Source organism: Dasypus novemcinctus, chromosome 3, assembly GCF_030445035.2.
Source record: "Dasypus novemcinctus isolate mDasNov1 chromosome 3, mDasNov1.1.hap2, whole genome shotgun sequence".
NCBI classification, from domain to species: domain Eukaryota; kingdom Metazoa; phylum Chordata; class Mammalia; order Cingulata; family Dasypodidae; genus Dasypus; species Dasypus novemcinctus.
In genome coordinates, this window is record NC_080675.1 from 113,028,702 (window position 1) to 113,049,290 (window position 20,589).

At 36.2% G+C, this 20,589-nt stretch overlaps 1 protein-coding gene across 22 annotated transcripts in view; it reads left to right on the forward strand.

Moving 5' to 3' along the window:
• The window catches only part of MGA (MAX dimerization protein MGA), a 208,246-nt gene that overhangs the window by 132,139 nt on the left and 55,518 nt on the right, over nt 1–20,589 (forward strand). For all 22 annotated transcript variants that reach the window (XM_058293978.2, XM_058293961.2, XM_071214120.1 and 19 more), the window contains 3 exons: nt 11,077–12,025; nt 12,934–13,012; nt 13,137–13,232. In XM_058293978.2, coding sequence (XP_058149961.1) covers nt 11,077–12,025; nt 12,934–13,012; nt 13,137–13,232 — 1,124 coding nt within the window. The remainder of the gene's footprint in view (nt 1–11,076; nt 12,026–12,933; nt 13,013–13,136; nt 13,233–20,589) is intronic.

The window sequence follows — 20,589 nt, forward strand, 5'->3', positions numbered from 1 at the left end:
GGTATAGGACATTTGTTACAGATTATGAGATAATATCAGACAGTTATCACTATGGTTCCTAACGTACATTTGGCATATTTTTTCCATACCCCCCCCCTAATTATTAACACAGTTCATCTTTTGACATTGATGAAAGAATATTACAGTATTGCTGTCAACCACAGTCCATAGGTTACATTAAGTGTATTTTGTCAGGGATTTAAACCAGGACCTTGTACATGTGAAGTAGGAGCTCAGCCACTGAGCTGTACCTGCTCTGCCAATTAGACCTCATATCCAGGTACAATGTTTAGTTATATTAAACTCAGTCATGATGTGTTTTGAGACTCAAAACCTTGATTCATTCTTTATAATTTTATCTCTCTCAATCTTTTTCTTTGTCGCTAAATCTTTTTTGCTTCTGTGGTATTTGAGTTTTATACTCTTCTTATAACTTGTTACAATCACTCTTGTTCAGATTCCCATCCCTTTATTACTAAATTTTCTATCATTTTTCCCTTTTCAGTTTGTCCTATATTGTGCCATCAAATTTATTTTTAAACTTTATTTCTTGCCATCTCAAAGATGTAAAAAGATTCTCATTTCCTCTAAGTGATTATATAAGGCTTTTTATTTTTTACTTTTTAAATACATCTTTAAATTTATTTTTAAAAGATATATAGGTCACACAAAATATATTAAAAACTATAGGAGGTTCCCATATGCTCCACTCTCCGCACACCACCCCCCCTTTTTCCACATCAACAACTTCTTTCATTAGTGTGGTACATTGATTGCATTTGATGAATACATTTTGGAGCACTAATATACAGCATGGATTACAGTTTACATTGTAGTTTATATTCTCTCCCAGTGGGTTATGGGAGGATATATAATGTCCTGCATCTGTCCCCCAAAATTCCCCCATATCATACCATCTTTTCCCTGTAAGACTTTTTAAAAAGAAATTTGACACATCATATGTGTACATTTTATAGCTAGATGAATTTTTATGAACAACACAATTGTATAACCAACATTCATATCACGAAAAAAATATACCAGCATGCCAGAAGATCCCCTGAAGGACCCTTCTGGTCTTTCTCTTCTCCCTCCCTCATAGGATAACCAGTATCCTAATTTCTAACAGTACAGATTTTTTAAAGCCTATTTTTATACTTCATTACAAATGGAATAAAGTAGTTTTACTAATTCACTCTCCACTGTCAGTGAATTGAGGTTGCTCCTTGATAGAAATCAGTATATTTTTTTCTTTTTCATTTTAGCCATTCTGGTTAAGTGGTTATGTAGTAGCAAAGCATTGTGATTTTTTTAAAGATTTATTTATTTATTTAATTCCCCTCCCCTCCCCCAGTTGTCTGTTCTCTGTGTCTTTTTGCTGCATCTTGTTTCTTTGTCCGCTTCTGTTTTCGTCAGCGGCACGGGAAGTGTGAGTGGTGCCATTCCTGGGCAGGCTGCACTTTCTTTCGCGCTGGGCGGCTCTCCTTACGGGTGCACTCCTTGCGCGTGGGGCTCCCCTATGCCGGGGACACCCCTGTGTGGCACCGCACTTCTTGCGCGCATCAGCACTGCGCATGGGCCAGCTCCACACGGGTCGAGGAGGCCCGGGGTTTGAACCACGGACCTCCCATGTGGTAGACGGACGCCCTAACCACTGGGCCAAGTCCGTTTCCCGCATAGTGGTTTAATTCACATTTTCCTAAGGATTAATAGAGTTGAGCACCTTTATATATATATATATTTATTTCATATTTTGTGATGTATTCAAATATTTAACCCATTTTTAAAAATTAAGTGGTATTTTCTTGCTGATATGTGTAAGTTCTTTGTAAATTGATTATAGAGTTTTCGAATATATATATTGCAAATATTTTCTTCCTGTTTGTGGAGCCTTGTCAATATCTTAAAAGGTGTATTTTTAATGAACAAAATTTTTTACATTAATATAGTTCAGTATGTAATTTCATCTTTTTTTTTTTATCAAGTCCTTTTTGTGTCCTGCTTATGAAATCTTTGTCATCTTTAAGATGGCAGAAGTGTTCTATGAATTTTCCTAGAACCTTATATTTTCACTTTCACATTTAGATCTTCAGTCCATCTGGAATTGGTTTTTGGGTACAGTGCAAGGCAGTTGAATTTTCCCCATTATATATATCTAATTGATCCAGTACCGTTTAGTAAAGAGATCATCCTTTTCTTATTGCACTCTAATGTCATCTCTGTTATAAATCAGTACATGTGAGGGTCTGTTCTTGGATGCTCTTTTTTCCCTGGTAAGTTTCTCTACTTTGGAGTCAATACCACATTGTTTTAATTAGTGTAGCTTTCTAATGGTAACTGCTTGAGTTTTAGGTCCCTACCAGTTGTCTTATCCTGCTGTTCCTTTTGTAAGGCCTTTTTCTAAACCTAGTTATTTGTTGGTTCTTTCCTTCTTTCATGTTTTATTTTATCTCAGTTGCTTTCAGTTTATGTAGATTGTTGCTGTTTCCTTTTGTCCAATTTTGCTCTTATTTGTCATATTTTTCATTTTTAATAGGAAATCTGATCTTGTTATTTCTGCTTGAGTCTTCTGCTTAATTGCTTTAAAATTTAAAAAAAATTAAAATAAAAACAGTACATATATGTTGTACATTAGAATAGGCTTTTTGCTCATATCATCCTTTCAATAGTGATCACAATTTTTGGTCAATTAAATACCCAGTTTTAATTTTGTATACTGGGAGTCAGGTAGTATACTATGAACACATTTTCTTACATAACGTTTTGTGTTCCAGTAGTTAATTATTGCCTTATGTTTTCTTTTCTTTACCTTTCTATATTCCTGATACTAATTCTTCTCAGAGTCTCCAGTGAAACTTGAAATCTCTCCAGTCATTAATTCATTCATGTATATGTTTACATATATCTGTTTAATATATGGGTGTATGTTTTGTGTATATAAAAGATATATATTTTGCATATCTATTTTTCTCCCATTTAATAAAAATGAACATTTTCTCCTTTGGGGGGAGCTCTTTATCCTCCTGTGCCAAACTGAATTGGTTGTTTTGGAAATTTGAAACTATTTACCCTGAAAAAGCAAGTGCGATCTTTTGATTAGATCACTTCATTTAAGAGCCTTTGGTTAGATTACTTTTCAGCAAGGCAGGACAGGGGTGGGTCTTAATCCTTTTATAAGATGATTAATCCTTAATTCTCCTTTATAAGTGGGATGAATACAGAGACACACACAGAGATAAAAGGCCATAGGAGCTAAGAGAGAACACCCCTGGATGCTGAAAAAGTCCCAGAAGCTAGAAGCTGAAATCAATGGAACCTGGGAGCGAGAAAGCTACAGGAATAGAGAGAAAGTTGGAGGAAGCTGGAAGCTGAAACATTAAGATCCAGAGGAGAAGGAAGAGACAGTATATGCTGCCATTGTGCCCTGCCACGTGACAGGAGTTCAGGGTCACAGGCAGCCATGTGTTTGGGGAGAGAGCTTTACCTGATGCCTTGATTTGGACATTTTTCTCAGTCTTGGAATTGTAAACTTTTAAGTTAATAATTCCCTCTTGTAAAAGCTGACCCACTTCTGGTATATTGCCTTGGCAGCCTTTAGCAAAGTGAATCAGTTGTTCTCTAGGCTCCTAACAAGCTGTCATCTTGGATTATCCCTTCACTGTCATCCTGATGACTCTACATTTACCCTTCTCTTATGTAGGCCTTCCTGTTTCCACATCTTAACGCTGTCTTTCTTGGTTTGCTTTCACTTGTTTTTTTTTTTTTTTAATGTGAAGTACATTTTTCAATAAGTAGCTTCCTCAGAAAACATGTGTAGGACAGAACTTTTTAAAGATCAAATAAAACTGCATATGAAAAGTATTAGTTCCCTGCTTTACCTCTTTCCATCCCTAATTTTCTTCTTCCAACTTGGAAAATGGCTTTATTCTGTTCTTAAACTTTATAGGTTGTTGGCTGGATATAGAGTTCTATGCTGAAAATGTCATCGTCATCTAGTTTCCTTTGTTTGTACAAAGAAGTTGGATGTCATTTTTATTCTTGATCCTTTGAAAGCAAATGCAACCTTTCTCCCTGTCTCTTGAAGGTTTTTAGGATTTCTGTTTCTCTCTCACATTATGAACTTTCACAATGATTAGCCTTGATGTGGTTCTTGTCACTATCTGTGCTCAAGAAATTTGTGTCCAAGGAAAACTTTTATTTCTCCAATAATTTTTTTCATTTTGATTTTTCTTTTCTCTCATATTGAAACTCTGGATAGTTGGATGTTACATTCCTTAAATATATAACTTTATATATTATATATTTTTATATTCTATATTTTTTGTTCTACTTTATGTGAGATTTCCTTGATTTAATTTCTAACTTGACTGTTGAAATTTTTATTGGAATTATCATATCTTAATTTCAGAGAGCGCTTTAATTTTCTTTTGCAGTCAACATTTCCCTTTTCCTGCTTTTTTTTTTTTTGTTAATTTATTAAATACCAATTTCATGGAAGGCATTATGTTATGGATTCTTCTAATGTGCCCCCTTAGGTACTGTATTTATCTTTATCATAGCATATATTAAATTACATTGTATTGTTTTTGTCTCTTAAACTGGCTTATAAGTTTCTTGAGTGTAGAGATTGCTTTATTTTTGCAATCTGTATGCCTGGCTCATAGTAGGCACTCAATAAATGTTGACTGAATGAGATTATCTGTAACATTTAAGCTTTTCTTAATTTTTTTCTGATTGGCTGGTATTGCCATATATTAATATATAAGGTTATTTGTTAAATTGATTATGGTACTGCCTACAAAAATGTTGTGATCCTTTTCTTTAAAGTAAATAATTGTGAAATTCACTGGTTTTCCTTATATTCTTATTTAGACAGTGTTTCACCTAATTTACTTGGCTGGAGGAGACTTTGTAGAAGAATTAAATTTAAGACTGGTTTCCAAAATCCTTCTGCCAATACAGAATTTCATGCATCATGCATAAGGTTTTTATTGAAAGATAAGGAAAGACCCTTTCTGAGAGCTTTTCTAACTTAGCAAGTTTAATTCCTCAGGAGAATGTGAAAGCAATTATTGCGGTAGCAAGCAAGATCTAGCCCCATGAGATTCTCAGCTACTGCAAACAAGATTCAGATCGGTGGCTAAATCAAAAGAAAGCAGATTTATTTCTTCTGTATTTTAGAAGTTATGTTGGATAATGAGAGAATTATAATAAGTGCAAGCCTTAAATTTCTTGACATAGAATAGCAGTATATATAAAAACATTACTAGGAAAGGGAAAGGGGGATTTGATGATGGAAATTGGCTGTGTCTTTAGTTTGTGTTTGCTTAACCTTCAAAAATTGATAATAGGAAATTGGATCATGGTGATGGTTTCAAAACTAAATTTACTAAAAGTTATTGAGTTGTATACTTTAAGCAGGTGACTATTAGTGTAAACAGGAAAGCTGTTTTAAAAAAATAAAAAACTTTTAAGAGCTAGTTATTTTCACCAGTAAGTGCAAGTTTTGAAAAGGGGAAGCAGTTTTAGCTTTCGCATATAAGTTTGTGATCCATCTTGGATTATTTTTTATGATATGAGGTCAAGGCTAATAATTTTTCCATACAGTTTTCCAGTTGCTGAAGCATCATTTATGATAAGACTTCACTTTCCCCATTAAATTGCACTGGTGCCTTGGAAAATCAGGTATCTTTGTATGGGTGTGTATATTTTTTGACTAATTACTGTGTATTGTCAATTCCACACTGTTGTGATTAGTAGTAAGTGTTAGTATCTGATAGTTGTAAAGCCTTCACTTTTTTATTTCAAAGATAATTTTGGTTGTTCTAGATTTTTTGCATTTCCACTTAAATTTTATACTCACCTTGTCAATTTCTACAAAGTAGGACTCTGGGATTGCATTTAATTACAGATCAATTTGGGAAGACTTGACATCCTAGCAGTACTGAGTGTTTTGACCCATTAACATGGTATATTTCTCCATAATTAGGTCTTGTTTATCTCAGCATGAATTAAATTCATTCCTAGGTACTTTTTTTTTTTTTTTCCAAGCCTTTTGTAACTGGTACTTTTAACAGTTTTCCAATGTTTTGGTAGTATATAGAAACATAATGGATTTTTTTTTCCTTTGAGGTGTTGGGGACTGGGATTGAACCCTGGGACCTCGTATTTGGGAAGTCGATATGCTACCACTGAGCCACATCGGCTCCCCAGATTTTGTTTTTTTCCCTCTTGTTTTAGTTAGCTTGGTTTTGGATTTTTTTTTTTCTTTTTTTCAGGACGCAATGGGAACCGAACTTGGGACCTCCCATGTGGGAAGCAGGCACTCAACTGCTCAAGTCACATCTTCTCCCCATTTCCACCCAACCCCCCCCCTTTTTTTTTTTTGGCGGTACTGGGCTAGGGATTGAGCCCAGGACCTTGTGTGTGGGAAGCCGCTGCTCAACCACTGAGACACATCAGCTCCCCTGAGTTAGTTCTTTTGTTTGTTTGCTTGTTGTTTGGTTTGGTTTTTTTTTTTAGGAGGGACTGGGGATCAAACCCAGGACCTTCTATGTAGGAGCTCAACTGCTTGAGCCACATCTGCTCCCCAACTGATTTTTGTATTTTGACCTTTTATAGGGTCACCTAATAGTTACAGTAATTTGCAAATTTTCTTTGGAATTTCTGTGTACTCAGTTATATTGTATGTTAACAAACTTAATTTTACTTCTTCCTCTCTAAGTTTTAAAACTATTCTTTTTCTTGCCTTATTGCACTGTTTGGACTTCCAGGACTATGTTGAAAAGAAGTTTGGGAGTGGTCAGTCATGCCTCTCATATTAGAGGAGAGCATTCAGTATTTACCTTTGTATATATCATGATGTCAGCTAAAAGCTTTTTGTGACTGCTTTTTTTTTTTTTTTTAAAGATTTATTTATTTATTTATGTCTCTCCCCTTCCTCCCCACCCCCCCCCCCTGCCCCGGGTTGTCTGTTCTCTGTGTCTATTTGCTGCAATCTTCTTTGTCTGCTTTTGCTGTTGTCAGTGGCATGGGAATCCGTGTTTCTTTTGGTTGCGTCATCTTGTTGTGTCAGCTCTCTCTGTGTATGGCACCATTCTTGGGCAGGCTGCACTTTCATGATGGGCAGCTCTCCTTATGGGGCACACTCCTTGTGCGTGGGGCTCCCCTATGCGGGGGACACCCCTGTGTGGCAGGGCACTCTTTGTGTGCATCAGCCCTGCGCATGGGTCAGCTCCACACGGTGTGACTGCTCTTTATCACATTGAGAAATTTCCTTCTATTTCTAGTGTCCTGAGAGTTGTTAAAAATCAGTTTTAAACTTTATTGATTTTCCTATACTCATTGAGATGTTGGATATTCCCCCCTTTATTGTGTTAATATGGTAAATATGTTGATTTTGTATTTTATTTTTAATATTTTATCAGCCTTGAATTCCTGGGGTAAATCCTACTTGGTCATTATATATTATGCTTTTTAATATAAATGACTAATATTTTTTGTTGAAGATTTTTGCACTTGAATTCATAAGGGATATTTGCGTATAATTTTATTTCTGATACTTTAGTATCAGAGTTATGCTGTCCTTACACAACACGGTGGGTAGCGTTCCATTCCTTCTGTATTTTCTGTGTTTGTGTGAGCTTGGTATTATTTTTTTCCTTATGTATTTTATAAAAGTTATAAGTGAACGCATCTTGGCTAGGAGTTTTCTCTGATAAGTTTCAAATCACAAACCCAGCTTTTCTGCCTTTTTTCCCCCCATTGATCTTTCCTGTCACCTTTTTTTCTTGTACTTACTTTTGGTTTAATTTGCTTAGTATAGATGAGGTTTCATAGATGAAGATCCACTGCCAGTTTTGTATGGCTTGTAAATGGAACTTTTACATTTTTAAATGGTTGGAAAAAACAGAGTATTTTGTGACATGTGAAAATATGAAGTTTACATAAATCTATAAATCACCCAGCATCCAGGTAGTGGAATACAATCATGCTTATTCATTTATGTCTTGCCTGTGACTTCTTTTGCACTATGGTGGCAGAATTGAGTGGTTGCAACAGAGACTGTATGGACCACAAAGCCTAAAATTTTTACTATCTGGTCTTTTTACAGAAAAAGCTCAACCTCTAACTTGTTAATTTGTTTTATTTTTAAATTTTATTTTTAAGGAAGCTTTAGATAACAAATACTGCATTGAAAATACAGGGGAATTCCCATATACCCCACCTTTCCCCCTCCCCCACTTTTACCCATTAACATCATCTTTGGTTAGTGTGATTGATATATTTGTTACATTTGATGAACGCATATTGAAGTATTGCTACTAACCTTGGTCAGTAGTTTACCTTATAGTGTATACTTCGCACCGCACATTTTTATAGGTTTTGACAAAATATATAATGACCTGTATCTTTCATTGCAGTGTTAAATTCAGAAAAATTCCATTGTCCCAAAAATGCCTCATCTTACACCAATTCTTTCCTCTCCTTCCCCTTAGAACCTCTGGTGGCCACTGCCTTTATAATAATGTTAAAAGTTCTTCAGTTGTTGGAAGAATAAGAAGTCTATTTTAGTCTATAGTTGCATTCCTACCTTATGGTTTGTTCATTTCTGAATCCTGAGGATTTTAGAATAGTGATGCCTACTCTTTCTGATTGAGAGGGAGCTTAGATCCCATGGGGCAGATGGCTGGAACTGCCTTGCTTGCAGTTGTAGATACTTTCTTTTTTGGGATGGGTGTTGTCCATCATCATCATTTTGCTAGTTGTCCTGGGTGAGTCCAGTGAACTGGAGAGTGGCTGTTGGCTGCAACTCTGCTGAGATTCAGGGCTCAATCGGCATATGAACAGCCGGTAGATTTAAGTTTCTGATGCATTTATTTAATGGGTATAGTGCTAATTATAGGTTTAAATAAAAGAGGCAGAAGAGCCATATATAGGGAAATTATAAATGAGTCTAACTCCTATATTGGGGAACATACATTCAAAGTTAAGGTCCACTGATAAATAAGGTGCTGAATTCCTGAGATTGTCTGCCATACCTATAGTGTCTAGATGTCTCTAGAGCCCTCAGGCACACCCCTGCTTTAGGAACAGTTTACTATGGCATTCAGTGAGATCCACCTGAGATGTCCCTAAGTTTAACCTCTGGAATGATCTACTTACTTTGAAATCTCTTAGGCATAAAAACTCATTTGTATTTAGTATTCCCCCTTTTGGTCAAGGTCTCTTTACAAGTGCATCGTTAGTTGGTGGTTGGGAATAATCCCTTGGTGTCAGGGAGGCTCTTCCCTGGAAGTTATGTCCCATACTGGGAGGAAGGTAGTGCGTTTATGTTGAGTTTGGCTTAGAGAGAGGCCCCATTTGAGCAACAAGCAGGCTTTCAAGAGGTAACTCTTAGGAAATAAATAATACTAAGCTAAGTTTCAGTTTTACAAGAATGAGGTTCACAAGTAAAAGCATCATTGTCAAGGGTCTGCTGTATTGGTCTGTCTTCCTTCACTAGGCACTGCCTATGCACTCTAAGGATTCTTGATGCTCTTTTAGAGAATGTAGCAGGAATTCCAAGGATGGGAATTAAGTTTTCTTTCAGTTATTTTGTGCGTCTCCACCCACTGAGACAACAGTTGAGTGGTCTTTGCCCCCTTGTCAAGTATCAGTCAGCCATAAATGTTAGGATTGATTTTTGAACTTTCAGTTTGATTTCATTGGTCTATATGTCTGTGCCAGTACCATGCTCATTTAATTACTGTGGATTGTAATAAGTGTTAAGGTTGGGAAGTGTTCTCCAACTCATGCTTTTTTTTCAAGATTATTTTGGCTATTTAGGGTCTGTTATTCTTCCATATAAATTTGATGATTGGATTTTCCATTTCTGCAAAGAAGGATGTGGGAATTTTGATTGCAGTTGTGTTGAATTTGTCATTGATTTTGATAGAATTGACATTTTAACAGTATTTAGTCTTATAGTCCATGAACATGGAATGTCACTCCATTTATTTAGGTCTTTTTTGGTCTCTTTCCTCAGTGTTTTATAGTTTTCTACATCCTTGGTTAGATTTATTTCTGGATATTAGATTCTTTTTGTTGCTATTATAAATAGAATTTTCTTGATTTCTTCTTTAGTTCTTTGCTAGTATATAGAAAAACTGCTGAATTTTACTGAGTTCACTTATTACTACTAAGAACTTTGTTGTGGATATTTCAGGATTTTCTGTGTATGGATCATGTCATCAGCAAATAGGGAAATTTTTACTTTTTCCTTTCTAATTTGGATGCCTTAGATATCTATTTCATCTAAGTTATCTGATTTATTAGATTTTTCTTATTTAGTTGTTCTGGCTTGAACTTCTGGTAAAATGTTGAGTAACAGTGGTGACAGTGGGTATCCTTGTCTCATTCATGATCTTGGGACAGTTTACAGTCTTTCACCATTAAGTTTGATGATACTTGTGGGTTTTTGTTTGTTTGTTTGTTTGTTCATTTGTTTGTCTTAGCTGTGGGTTTCTCTTATATGCCCTCTAACAATGGACTGAAACTTCATCAACATGACAGTTTTAAAGTAAATGACTTAAATGTTAGGTGTTATATTATGTGGATTTTATCTGATTTCTGAAAATCAGCTGCGGGCTTGAAAGGTCTTTCCTGATGTTTTTACAGTTCTTAATTGTGGTACATTTGTTTACTTTTATTGGCAGTTGTAGTGTGTTCTGGAGTTTGGTTTTAGTTCAGTGCCATCTGACTTTAAATACCAAGTTCATTTGAAGAATACTGTTACAGAAACATATGTTATAAAATATCCTGTACTTTTGAACTTAATGATAAAAGCATCACTTGTTAAGACCTTATTCTTGTTATTTTGTGTATTTTTTGTGGGAAATTGACAGAAAATGTTAAATGTGATGGTGATAAACTGCTTATGAAAAACAGTTTAGGTTGTACTGTGGTTTTTGAGGAATGGCTCATTAAATTTGATGAGTCACTTAGTTCCTAGCCACGTCTTTTACCTTTTTCTCTTCCAGTCTTATTTATGGATAGCATTATCTCTTTTTTTCCTCTCCTCCCCTGTCTCTCCAGTCTTGATGCCAACAATTTTGAAGACGGTTCCCACGTAGCCTCACCATTAGACCCAAATGGACACTTCAGTCTTGTCATTAAAGAGGAACCTCAAGATGATTATGACTATGAACTTGGTGAGTGCCCAGAAGGGGTCACTGTGAAGCAGGAAGAGACAGATGAGGAAACTGATGTATACTCTAACAGTGATGATGATCCCATACTAGAGAAACAACTGAAGAGGCACAATAAAAGTGATAACCTAGAAGCTGACCATCCATCTTCTAAATGGCTGCCGAGCAGTCCATCAGGTGTTGCTAAAGCTAAAATGTTCAAATTAGATACTGGAAAGATGCCAGTAGTCTATCTGGAGCCCTGTGCTGTCACCAAAAGCACTGTGAAGATTTCTGAGCTGCCTGATAATATATTTTCCACATCTCGGAAGGATAAGTCTTCTATGTTGGCAGAATTAGACTATTTGCCTACGTACATTGAAAACTCCAGTGGGACTGGCTTCTGTGTAGGGAAGGAGTCAGAAAATGGTCTTAGAAAACCTTCGTCAGATCTCAGAGTTGTACAAAAATACTCATTATTTAAAGAGCCTCAGTGGAAATATCCTGATATATCTGATAGCATTAGCACAGAAGGAACGCTTGACAGCTCAAAGAGTTCAACTGGGGATTCATTTTCAGGAAAAGAGGACTTGGGCAGAAAGGGAATAGCTATGTTTAAGATCACAGCAGCCCCAAAGGCTATGAATGCTAGTCAGAGTGCCCTTCCAAATGTCCCCGGGAAAAGAGGAAGGCCACGGAAATTGAAACTTTCTAAGGCAGGGCGACCACCTAAAAACACAGGAAAGTCTTTAACGTCTACAAAGAACACCCCTGTGGGCCTTGGGAGTACTTTTCCAGAAGTGAAACCTGATTTGGAAGATGTAGATGGTGTTCTCTTTGTTTCATTTGAATCAAAGGTAAGATTGTCATTTTCAGTATTCTTTTTAAGGCTAATTAATAATTTTTAAAATTGTGTACTGGCTTGATAACTGTCTAATTTTTGTGCATGCATCTATTTGTGAGGGTATGTGTGTGTGTGTGTGTATGTGTGTTTGTGTCTCCAAAGTGTTTGATTTAGTAATGGGCATTATTTAGATGTTTCATTTGAATAGAAAATTTAGGTTTGCTTAGATCTCAGTTCATGAATTTTGCTGTGTTTATCTGGAATTTTTCCTTTGGGTATTAAACTGGAATTTTCACCATATGGACTATTTTGTGAAGAAGTTACTAAGTCTTTTGGAACACTTGTTCCGCACCTACCTTTGGTTTTCCTTAGTGCTGGTAGAGTAACATTGGAGAACCAAATACTAATAATATTACTAATTCTCACTCAGACATTGATAATTTCTTAGTTTATTTTACTGCAGCTCTTTAACCAGGTAATTATTATACAAGCCTAGTCATTCTTATTTCTAAATTTGCTGTGTGGATGTTGAATTTTCTCTACCTGTTTTTGTCTTCCTTCCTTATTAGTTGCTGAATATGCTAGTTTTATATAGGCTCTGAGATATCATTATGCAAGTTGGCATAAATACATAGTTTTAGACCAGTTAGCTGAGTATGATACTACATTCAGATTTTTTTGCTTTCTTTTCCCCTTCTGATCATTAAAGTGATGTTAATGTAGAGCATTTATAAAATATCAAAAAAGTAAGAAAAAGAAAACAAAAAACCTGCCCCTGATCTGTGAAGCTGGTGTTATCACTGTATAAATATGATGGTGTATTTTTCCTAGTCTTTAATTTTTCTTTTTAAGTCCTATTTTACATTTAAACTTTTAGAAGTGATATGAAGTACACTTTTTTTTTTTTTTTTTTTAATGTAGGAAGCTCTAGACATTCATGCAGTTGATGGGACAACAGAAGAATCATCTAGTCTTCAGGCATTACCAGCAGATGATCCAGGTATCATATAATAGTATAAAGAGGAGAAATATTGTCTGTGATTTGGGCTGTAGGAATAAAAGATTGCAATATTCTATTTTCTGTAGGGTACAGTAGCATATTGTATCAATTGTTTTCTCATTAGGTTGCAGAACAAGAATTTCCCAATTGGAAAAGGAATTGATAGAAGATTTGAAGTCTTTGCGGCATAAGCAGGTGATACATCCTGGTCTTCAGGAAGGTAAATTCTCTAAAAGATTTACAAGTCAGCTTTCCTTTTTTTTCTTTCCTTCCTTTCTTTACCATTCTCCCCCTTTCCCCACTTCTTCCTATCCCTTCCCTTCTTCTTTTGCCCCTTTTTTTCTCCTCCTTCTGTCCTTCTTGATTTCATTTCTTTCAACAGCTCTCTCAGCTTGCATTTTTCTCTTTTCTTCCTCCATGATTCTTCCTGTAACTTAAAAACCATTCTAGAACTTCTTTATTCTAAGAGAACCTTTCCAATTCTGAAGATATTATCTAATTTTTGTGTATCATGTCATACATGAAAAAATTTGTCGTGGTAGGAAAGTGATATTTTTCTGTTTGTCCTTATAACCCAGTATTTCCCCACTTATTTCTCATCCTTTAACTTGTAGTTTCTTTTGTTTGTTTTCAGGGGGGAGTGTGCCTGTCCATATATACATAATAATATATTTAGAGTGTAAATAGAAGAATGCTTTTCTTTCTTATTATGTGGCAACAAACTTATAGTTTATATATTTATTGTATTGCTTGGGCTTAATTTTAAATTTTCTGTTTTGTTTGAAATAGATTATTTTGGCCTTGTTTATGTTGCTTAGCCTTTTTTAAAAAATGCAATATATATTCTAGTTATGACAATCTTAATAACTATTGATTTTACACTATTTGTACTGTAATGAAAGATTATATGTAGGCCATGCTCCAAATTTGGGTTTATGTCTTTGATTTTAGTTGTGCTTTTTGGAGTTTATTGGGTTGTTTACTCTTATTAGTCAGTTTTCTTTTCTCAGGGTTACCTCACCTATTTACATTATTATGTAATAATTTTCATTTATCTGAAAGTCTTAAGTATTAAAGCTGTTAAACAGGAGATTTACAAGTATTTACAAAACGATCAGTTTCTAAATCAAGAAATAATACTTAACCTTTGCTTTAATTTAATGTGATCTTATATTGTGCAAATCCCAATCTCAAGCCAAGTGATATGAACTGAGTACTCTGAATTGTAATGGGCTGTAACACATCAAAGTAATCCTGGTAATAACATTTACTATTGTTGTTCTTGTTAGCTTCACTTCTGCTATTTTATTTAAATAGTATTTTCTGATTTCACCTGTCAGTTGACTTACCCTACTTCTCATCTTTCCCCCCCTTTCACTTCTATTTTTTGTTATTTACTCTGATAATGTAGGAATAATATATTTGTTCTTCAGCTTAGTCCCAATGTTTGTTTTCATTTTTTTTTTTTAAGATTTTTATTTTTATTATTTATTTATTTAATTCCCCTCCCCTCCCCCGGTTGTCTGTTTTTTTTTTCTCCTGTGTCTTTTTGCTGCGTCTTGTTTCTTTGTCCGCTTCTGTTGTCGTCAGCGGCATGGGAAGTGTGGGCGGCGCCATTCCTTGGCAGGCTGCTCCCTCCTTCGCGCTGGGCGGCTCTCTTTATGGGTGCACTCCTTGCGCGTGGGGCTCCCCTACGCGGGGGACACCCCTGCGTGGCACGGCACTCCTTGCGCGCATTAGCACTGCACATGGGCCAGCTCCTCACGGGTCAAGGAGGCCCGGGGCTTGAACCACGGGCCTCCCGTGTGGTAGACGGACGCCCTATCCACTGGGCCAAAGTTCGTTTCCCTGTTTTCATTTTAGTTCTAGAGTTAAATAAATATATTCAGTGCTCACTGCCAGTCCTTTTGCTCTGGCTTGTTTACCTTCCATCTTCTGGTTGGCTATGATTTTACTTTTTTCCTTCCTTTTTAATTATTTTAAACAAATTTGTATTCTTTTCCTTTATGGAATGGGGTTCAAAGTCAAATGCTTGTGGAAACTATCAAGTAACAAAGTAAAATAGGCCTGAATTTGTGAGTTAGGGTTGGACTTTGGTGGACTGGAGATGCCTCTTCTAGTGAGGCAGACACTTTAGTGGATTGTTGTTGTATGAGAAGGTGTACCAAGTATTCTCAGATCATCCCATTGTTTTAAGAGAAGCTGTAGTCAGTATTTATATGTGATGTGCAATTATTTAGTGATGGTAGATGATAATAGTTTCCTGAGTAAACTAACTCAAAGCTTTAAAAACACTGAACCAAACAAAATATGTCTGTGAGCCATTGGTTTTTACTTGCTTTATTGATTGTACAGTTGGTGTCATGTACAAGTTTTTCCTTGATCCTAAAGTAAATATATTTAACTGAGTATTCTTACAATATTTACATAGTTTATGTGTGTTTTAACGTTAAAGCTGTAAACCTTGTGGTATTTACTTTGTGTGAGGCATGAGTTAGAATTCTATTGTGGATTTTCCCCGTTTTATTTTGGCAGATCTCTTTCTTTCCCAACCTTTGCTTTCTTTAAATAATATCTTTGCAATTTCAAAAGAATAAAAGTTAATTTGGTTAAATATTTGTAGTAACAATGATACCAATCCTAAGTTTCTGAAGATATTCTTTTAGGTCCCCCTTTAAAAATGATACTTGAAGTAATTTGTTAAGTTTCAATAATGTCATATTTCTTTGCTTTTCTAATTGATGAGTTTCATGATTCTTTAGAAAATAAATACTTGTAAAGCTTTTTGAGCTGAATAAAGCCTGTAAAAGCTTGAAAAACTTTTTGAACTTCCTCTGAAGTGCAAGAAATGTTGATTAAGCCTAGGAAATGTTGATTAAGCCTAGGAAGATGTGTTGTCGTTGGTTTTGTTGCTAAAATAAAGTTCTAAAATTTGTTTTTCACAGTGCTCTATTTTTGTTTCCTATACTATCTTTTTATTTATTTTTATTTTTTATTTTATTTCTCTTCCCTTCCCCTCTCCCCCCGTTGTCTGCTCTCTGTCCATTCACTGTGTGGTATTCTGTGCCCACTTGCATTCTTGTCAGTGGCACTGGGAATCTGTGTCTCCTTTGGTTGCATCATCCTGCTGCATCAGCTCTCAGTGTGTGCGGCACCATTCCTGGGCAGGCTGCACTTTTCTCGCATGGGGCAGTTCTCCTTGCAGGGTGCAGTCTTTGCACGTGGGGGTTCCTCTATGTGGGGGACACCCCTGTGTGGCACAGCACTCCTTGGGCGTGTCAGCATTGTATGTGGGCCAGCTCTCCACATGGGTCAGGAGGCTCTGGGTTTGAACCCTGGGCCTCCCATATAGAAGACAGATGCTTTATCAGTTGAGCCAAATCTGCTTCCCCTATACTTTTTTTTTTTTCAAGATTTATTTTTTTATTTATTTCTCTCCCCTTCCTCCGCCCCCCCCCCCCAGTTGTCTGCTCTCTGTGTCCATTCGCTGTGTGTTCTTCTGTGTCCACTTGCATTCTTGTCAGTGGCACTGGAAATCTGTGTCTCTCTTTGTTGCATCATCTTGCTGTGTCAGCTCTCCATGTATGCGGTGCCATTTCTGGGCAGGCTGAAGTTCCTTACACACTGTGCGGCTCTCTTTACGGGGCGCACTCCTTGTGCGTGGGGCTCCCCTATGCGGGGGCATCCCTGCGTGGCACAGCACTCCTTGCACACATTAGCACTGTGCATGGGCCAGCTCCACACGGGTCAAAGAGGCCCGAGGTTTTAACTGCGGACCTCCCATGTGGTAGATGGACGCCCTGTCCACTGGGCCAAGTCTGCTTCCCTATAAGCATATTTCTGCTTTGCTGCTACTAAGTCAATTCTCTGTTAATTTTTTGAATAAACTAAATTTTTGAACAGTTTTGGCTTTCTAAGAAAACTGCAAACATAGTACAGAGAGTACCTACTTAAAAACATGTAGTTTTTAGGTAGGTTTTTATCTAAAACCCAGTTCCCTATTAACAAATCTAACATTGTTAAAATTAATGAACCTATATATTATTATTAACTAAAGTCCATACTTCATTTGGATTTCCTTAATTTTTACCTGATGTCCTTTTTCTGTTCTAGGGTACATCCAGTATACTACAGTACATTTAGTATTCATGTTACCTTAGGCTCCACTTGGCTGTGACAGTTTCTCAGGCTTTCTTTGTTTTTGGTGGCATGGGCGGTTTTGAGGAGTACTGGTCAGGTATTTTGTAGAATGTCCCTCAGTTGGGATTTGTCTGTTTTTCTCAGTTTCGACTAGGGTTATATATTCTTGGGAGGAAGGCCACTGATCAAACTGCCCTTCTTCTCACATCATGCCAAGGGTACATATTATGTACGTTATTTATCATTGTTGATATTAATTTTGAATACCAGGCCAAACTAATGTTTATCGGGTTTCTTCTCTGCTGTAAAGTTCCTCTTTTTGCCCGTATCCATACTGTACTCTTTGGAAGGAAGTCACTAAGCACAGCCCACGCTTAAGAAGTGGAGTTATGCTCTGCATCTTTAAGGGCTGATTATTTACACAGAAAGTATTTGGAATTCTTTTGTACAGGAGTTTTATCTATTCTCTACAGAGTATGGGCTTTGTAAGTTTTAATGTTAAATTCCTTTATGATGAATAACAATCTTTCAAGAATTCTCTGCCTCTTGAAAATATTATTTAAAAGTGTAGTCTGACGCAACAAAGGGAGACTCAGAGGAGAGAGAGTGAGAGATGCAGCAGACCAGAGAGATGCGGTGGCTCAAGCAATTGAGTGCCTCTCTCCCACACCGGAGATACCGGGATTGGTTCCTGGTGCCTCCTAAAGAGAAAGACAAGAAGAAAAGACCAAGCAGATAGAGAAAGAACACACTGCAAATGGACACAGAGAACAGAAAGCGCAAAACAACAACAAGGTGGAGTGGGAGGAATAAATATAGTCTTTAAAAATAAATAAATAAAAACATCTCAGTAATGTTAAGTCAATGTTTAGGTGGAATTTTTCTTATATATATCCATTTTTATGTTGAGTTTATTCATTGAACTTTTTTCTATATTTACTAATTGCGAAGGTGAAGTTTATTTCTCTTGAGTATTTTTTTGTGGTACTTCATTTTTGGTGGATTTAGCTAAAAGCAGACACCTTTTGCCACAGTGTGTTATTGTGACTCTGACTTTGCAGGAGCCATAAAATTGATCTCTTTCAGTTCTGGTTTCATAAGTCTTTTTTGTGACAATGTGATAATGTCTAAGAAGTAATTTCTAATGTGGTAAGCAGGAGTGTAATTTAGTTTGAGCTATCACGTAGAAAGGATTTGAGGCTTTTGAGGATATACTTTCTATGAATTAATTTTGCCTTATTTTCTGCAAATTAAAGTTTCCTTTGCTGATTCCTATGAAAGTAGCTAAGTCTGATTATAATGTATCATTTAGTTGAGGAAGGATTTGCTTGCATGGCAAATATTTCAGGATAGTTTAGGTGAGTTAAATTGGAAATTGCTTTGAGCAGTGTCCATGTACCATTTACCTCTCTACTTTTAGGGCTTATTTTTTTTTTAATTGATAAATATATTTAAATTAAATTTTATATATATTTTCATTTAGAGATGTTTGTAGGTTTACAGAAAAATCATGGATAAAACACAGACTTCCCATATACCACCCTATTGAATTAGTGTGGTACATTTGTCACAATTCATGAAAGAACATTTTTATAGTTATACTATTAACTTAGAAAAGGATTCACTATTATACAGTCCTATGTTTTTTAAAAATCGTTATTCTTATAACATAGATGTAACTAACATTTTCCCTTTAACCACACAGTGCTGTTAGTTACATTCACAATGCTGCCTACCATTACTACCATCCATTACCAAAACTTTTGCTACCAACCCAAATAGAAAGTGTACAATTTAAGCATTAATTTTCCATTCCTGTCCCCACCCTAGTCCTTGGTAACCTGTATTCTAGATTTTTGACTCTTAGTGCTTTCTCTAATTAGATCATACAATATATATCATTTTGTGTCTGACTTATTTCATGTATCATGATGTCTTCAAGATTCAACCATGTTGTCACATGTTATCAGAACTTTTATTCCTTTTTGGACTGAATAATATTCCATTATATGTACATTTTATACATTTTATTTGGCTTTTTTTTTTAGGGCTTGTTATTACTTGGGGGGGGCAGTTCAAATAAACAAGTAAATACAGACAAGGAAATAGGAAGATAATCTCTAAATTTAATGGTAGGAATCTGAGTCTAGATTTTACCTACTTGCCTAATGGGTATATATATTTTTTTCTTTTTTCTTTTAACTTTATTTTGTACGTTTAATAATAGAAAATATAAACAATTGAAAACTAAAAAGAAAACAGAATAAAAATATACGTTTCTCATTTAAATGTACTGGACACATTTTTTAAAGTCATACAATATGTTACACAATAGATTTGGTTTATAGGAATGCAGTGTATTCATTAGCCAAAGGGGTGCTGATGCAAAATACCAGAAATTGGTTGGTTTTTATAAAGGGTATTTATTTGGGGTAGGAGCTTACAGATACCAGGCCATAAAGCATAAGCTACTTCCCTCACCAAAGTCTGTTTTCACATGTTGGAGCAAGATGGCTGCTGACGTCTGTGAGGGTTTAGGCTTCCTGGGTTCCTCCCTTCCTTGGGGCTTGCTTCTCTTTCCTCTGTGTGTTTACTTCCTGGGGCTCCCAGCTTAAGGCCTCAGCATCAAACTCCAACATCAAAAACTCTCAACTCTGTCCTTTGCCTTGCCTTTTATCTGTGAGTCCCTACCCACCAAAGGGTGGGGACTCAACACCCTACTGGCAGAAGAGGTTTACATAGTTACTTAATCAAGTAAATCTATGACTCCAATATAATCTAATATGCCCAGAGGAAAAGATCTGTTTACAAACATAATCCAGTATTTCTTTTTGGAATTCATCAATAATATCAAACTGCTACACAGAGTCATACAGTATTTGTCCTTTTGTGTCTGGCTTGCTTCGCTCAATATAATGTCCTCCAGGTTCATCCTGTTGTCATATGTTTTACGACTTCATTTCTTAGAGCTGCATAATATTCCATTGTGTGAATAGATAACAGTTCATTCATCAGTTGATAGACACCAGGTTGTTTCCAACTTTTGGCAGTCATGAATAATGTTGTTATGAACATCAGTGTGCAGATGTCTGTTCGTGTCACTACTCTCAGTTTTTCTGGGTATATACCCAGTAGTGGTATTGCAAGGTCATGTGGCAACTCTATATTCAACTTCTTTAGGAACTGCCAGATGGTCCTCCACGTGGCTGTACCGTTCTGCATTCCCACCAATAGTGAATAAGTGTTCCTATCTCTCCACATCCTCTTCAAAACTTGCAGTTCTCTCTTTTTTTTTTAAAGATTTAATTTTTATTTATCGCCGTCCCTCCCCCCAGTTGTCTGCTCTGTGTGTTCTTCTGTGACCACTTCTGTCCTTACCAGCGGCACTGGGAATCTGTGTTTCTTTGTGTGCGTCATCTTACTGTGTCAGCTCTCTG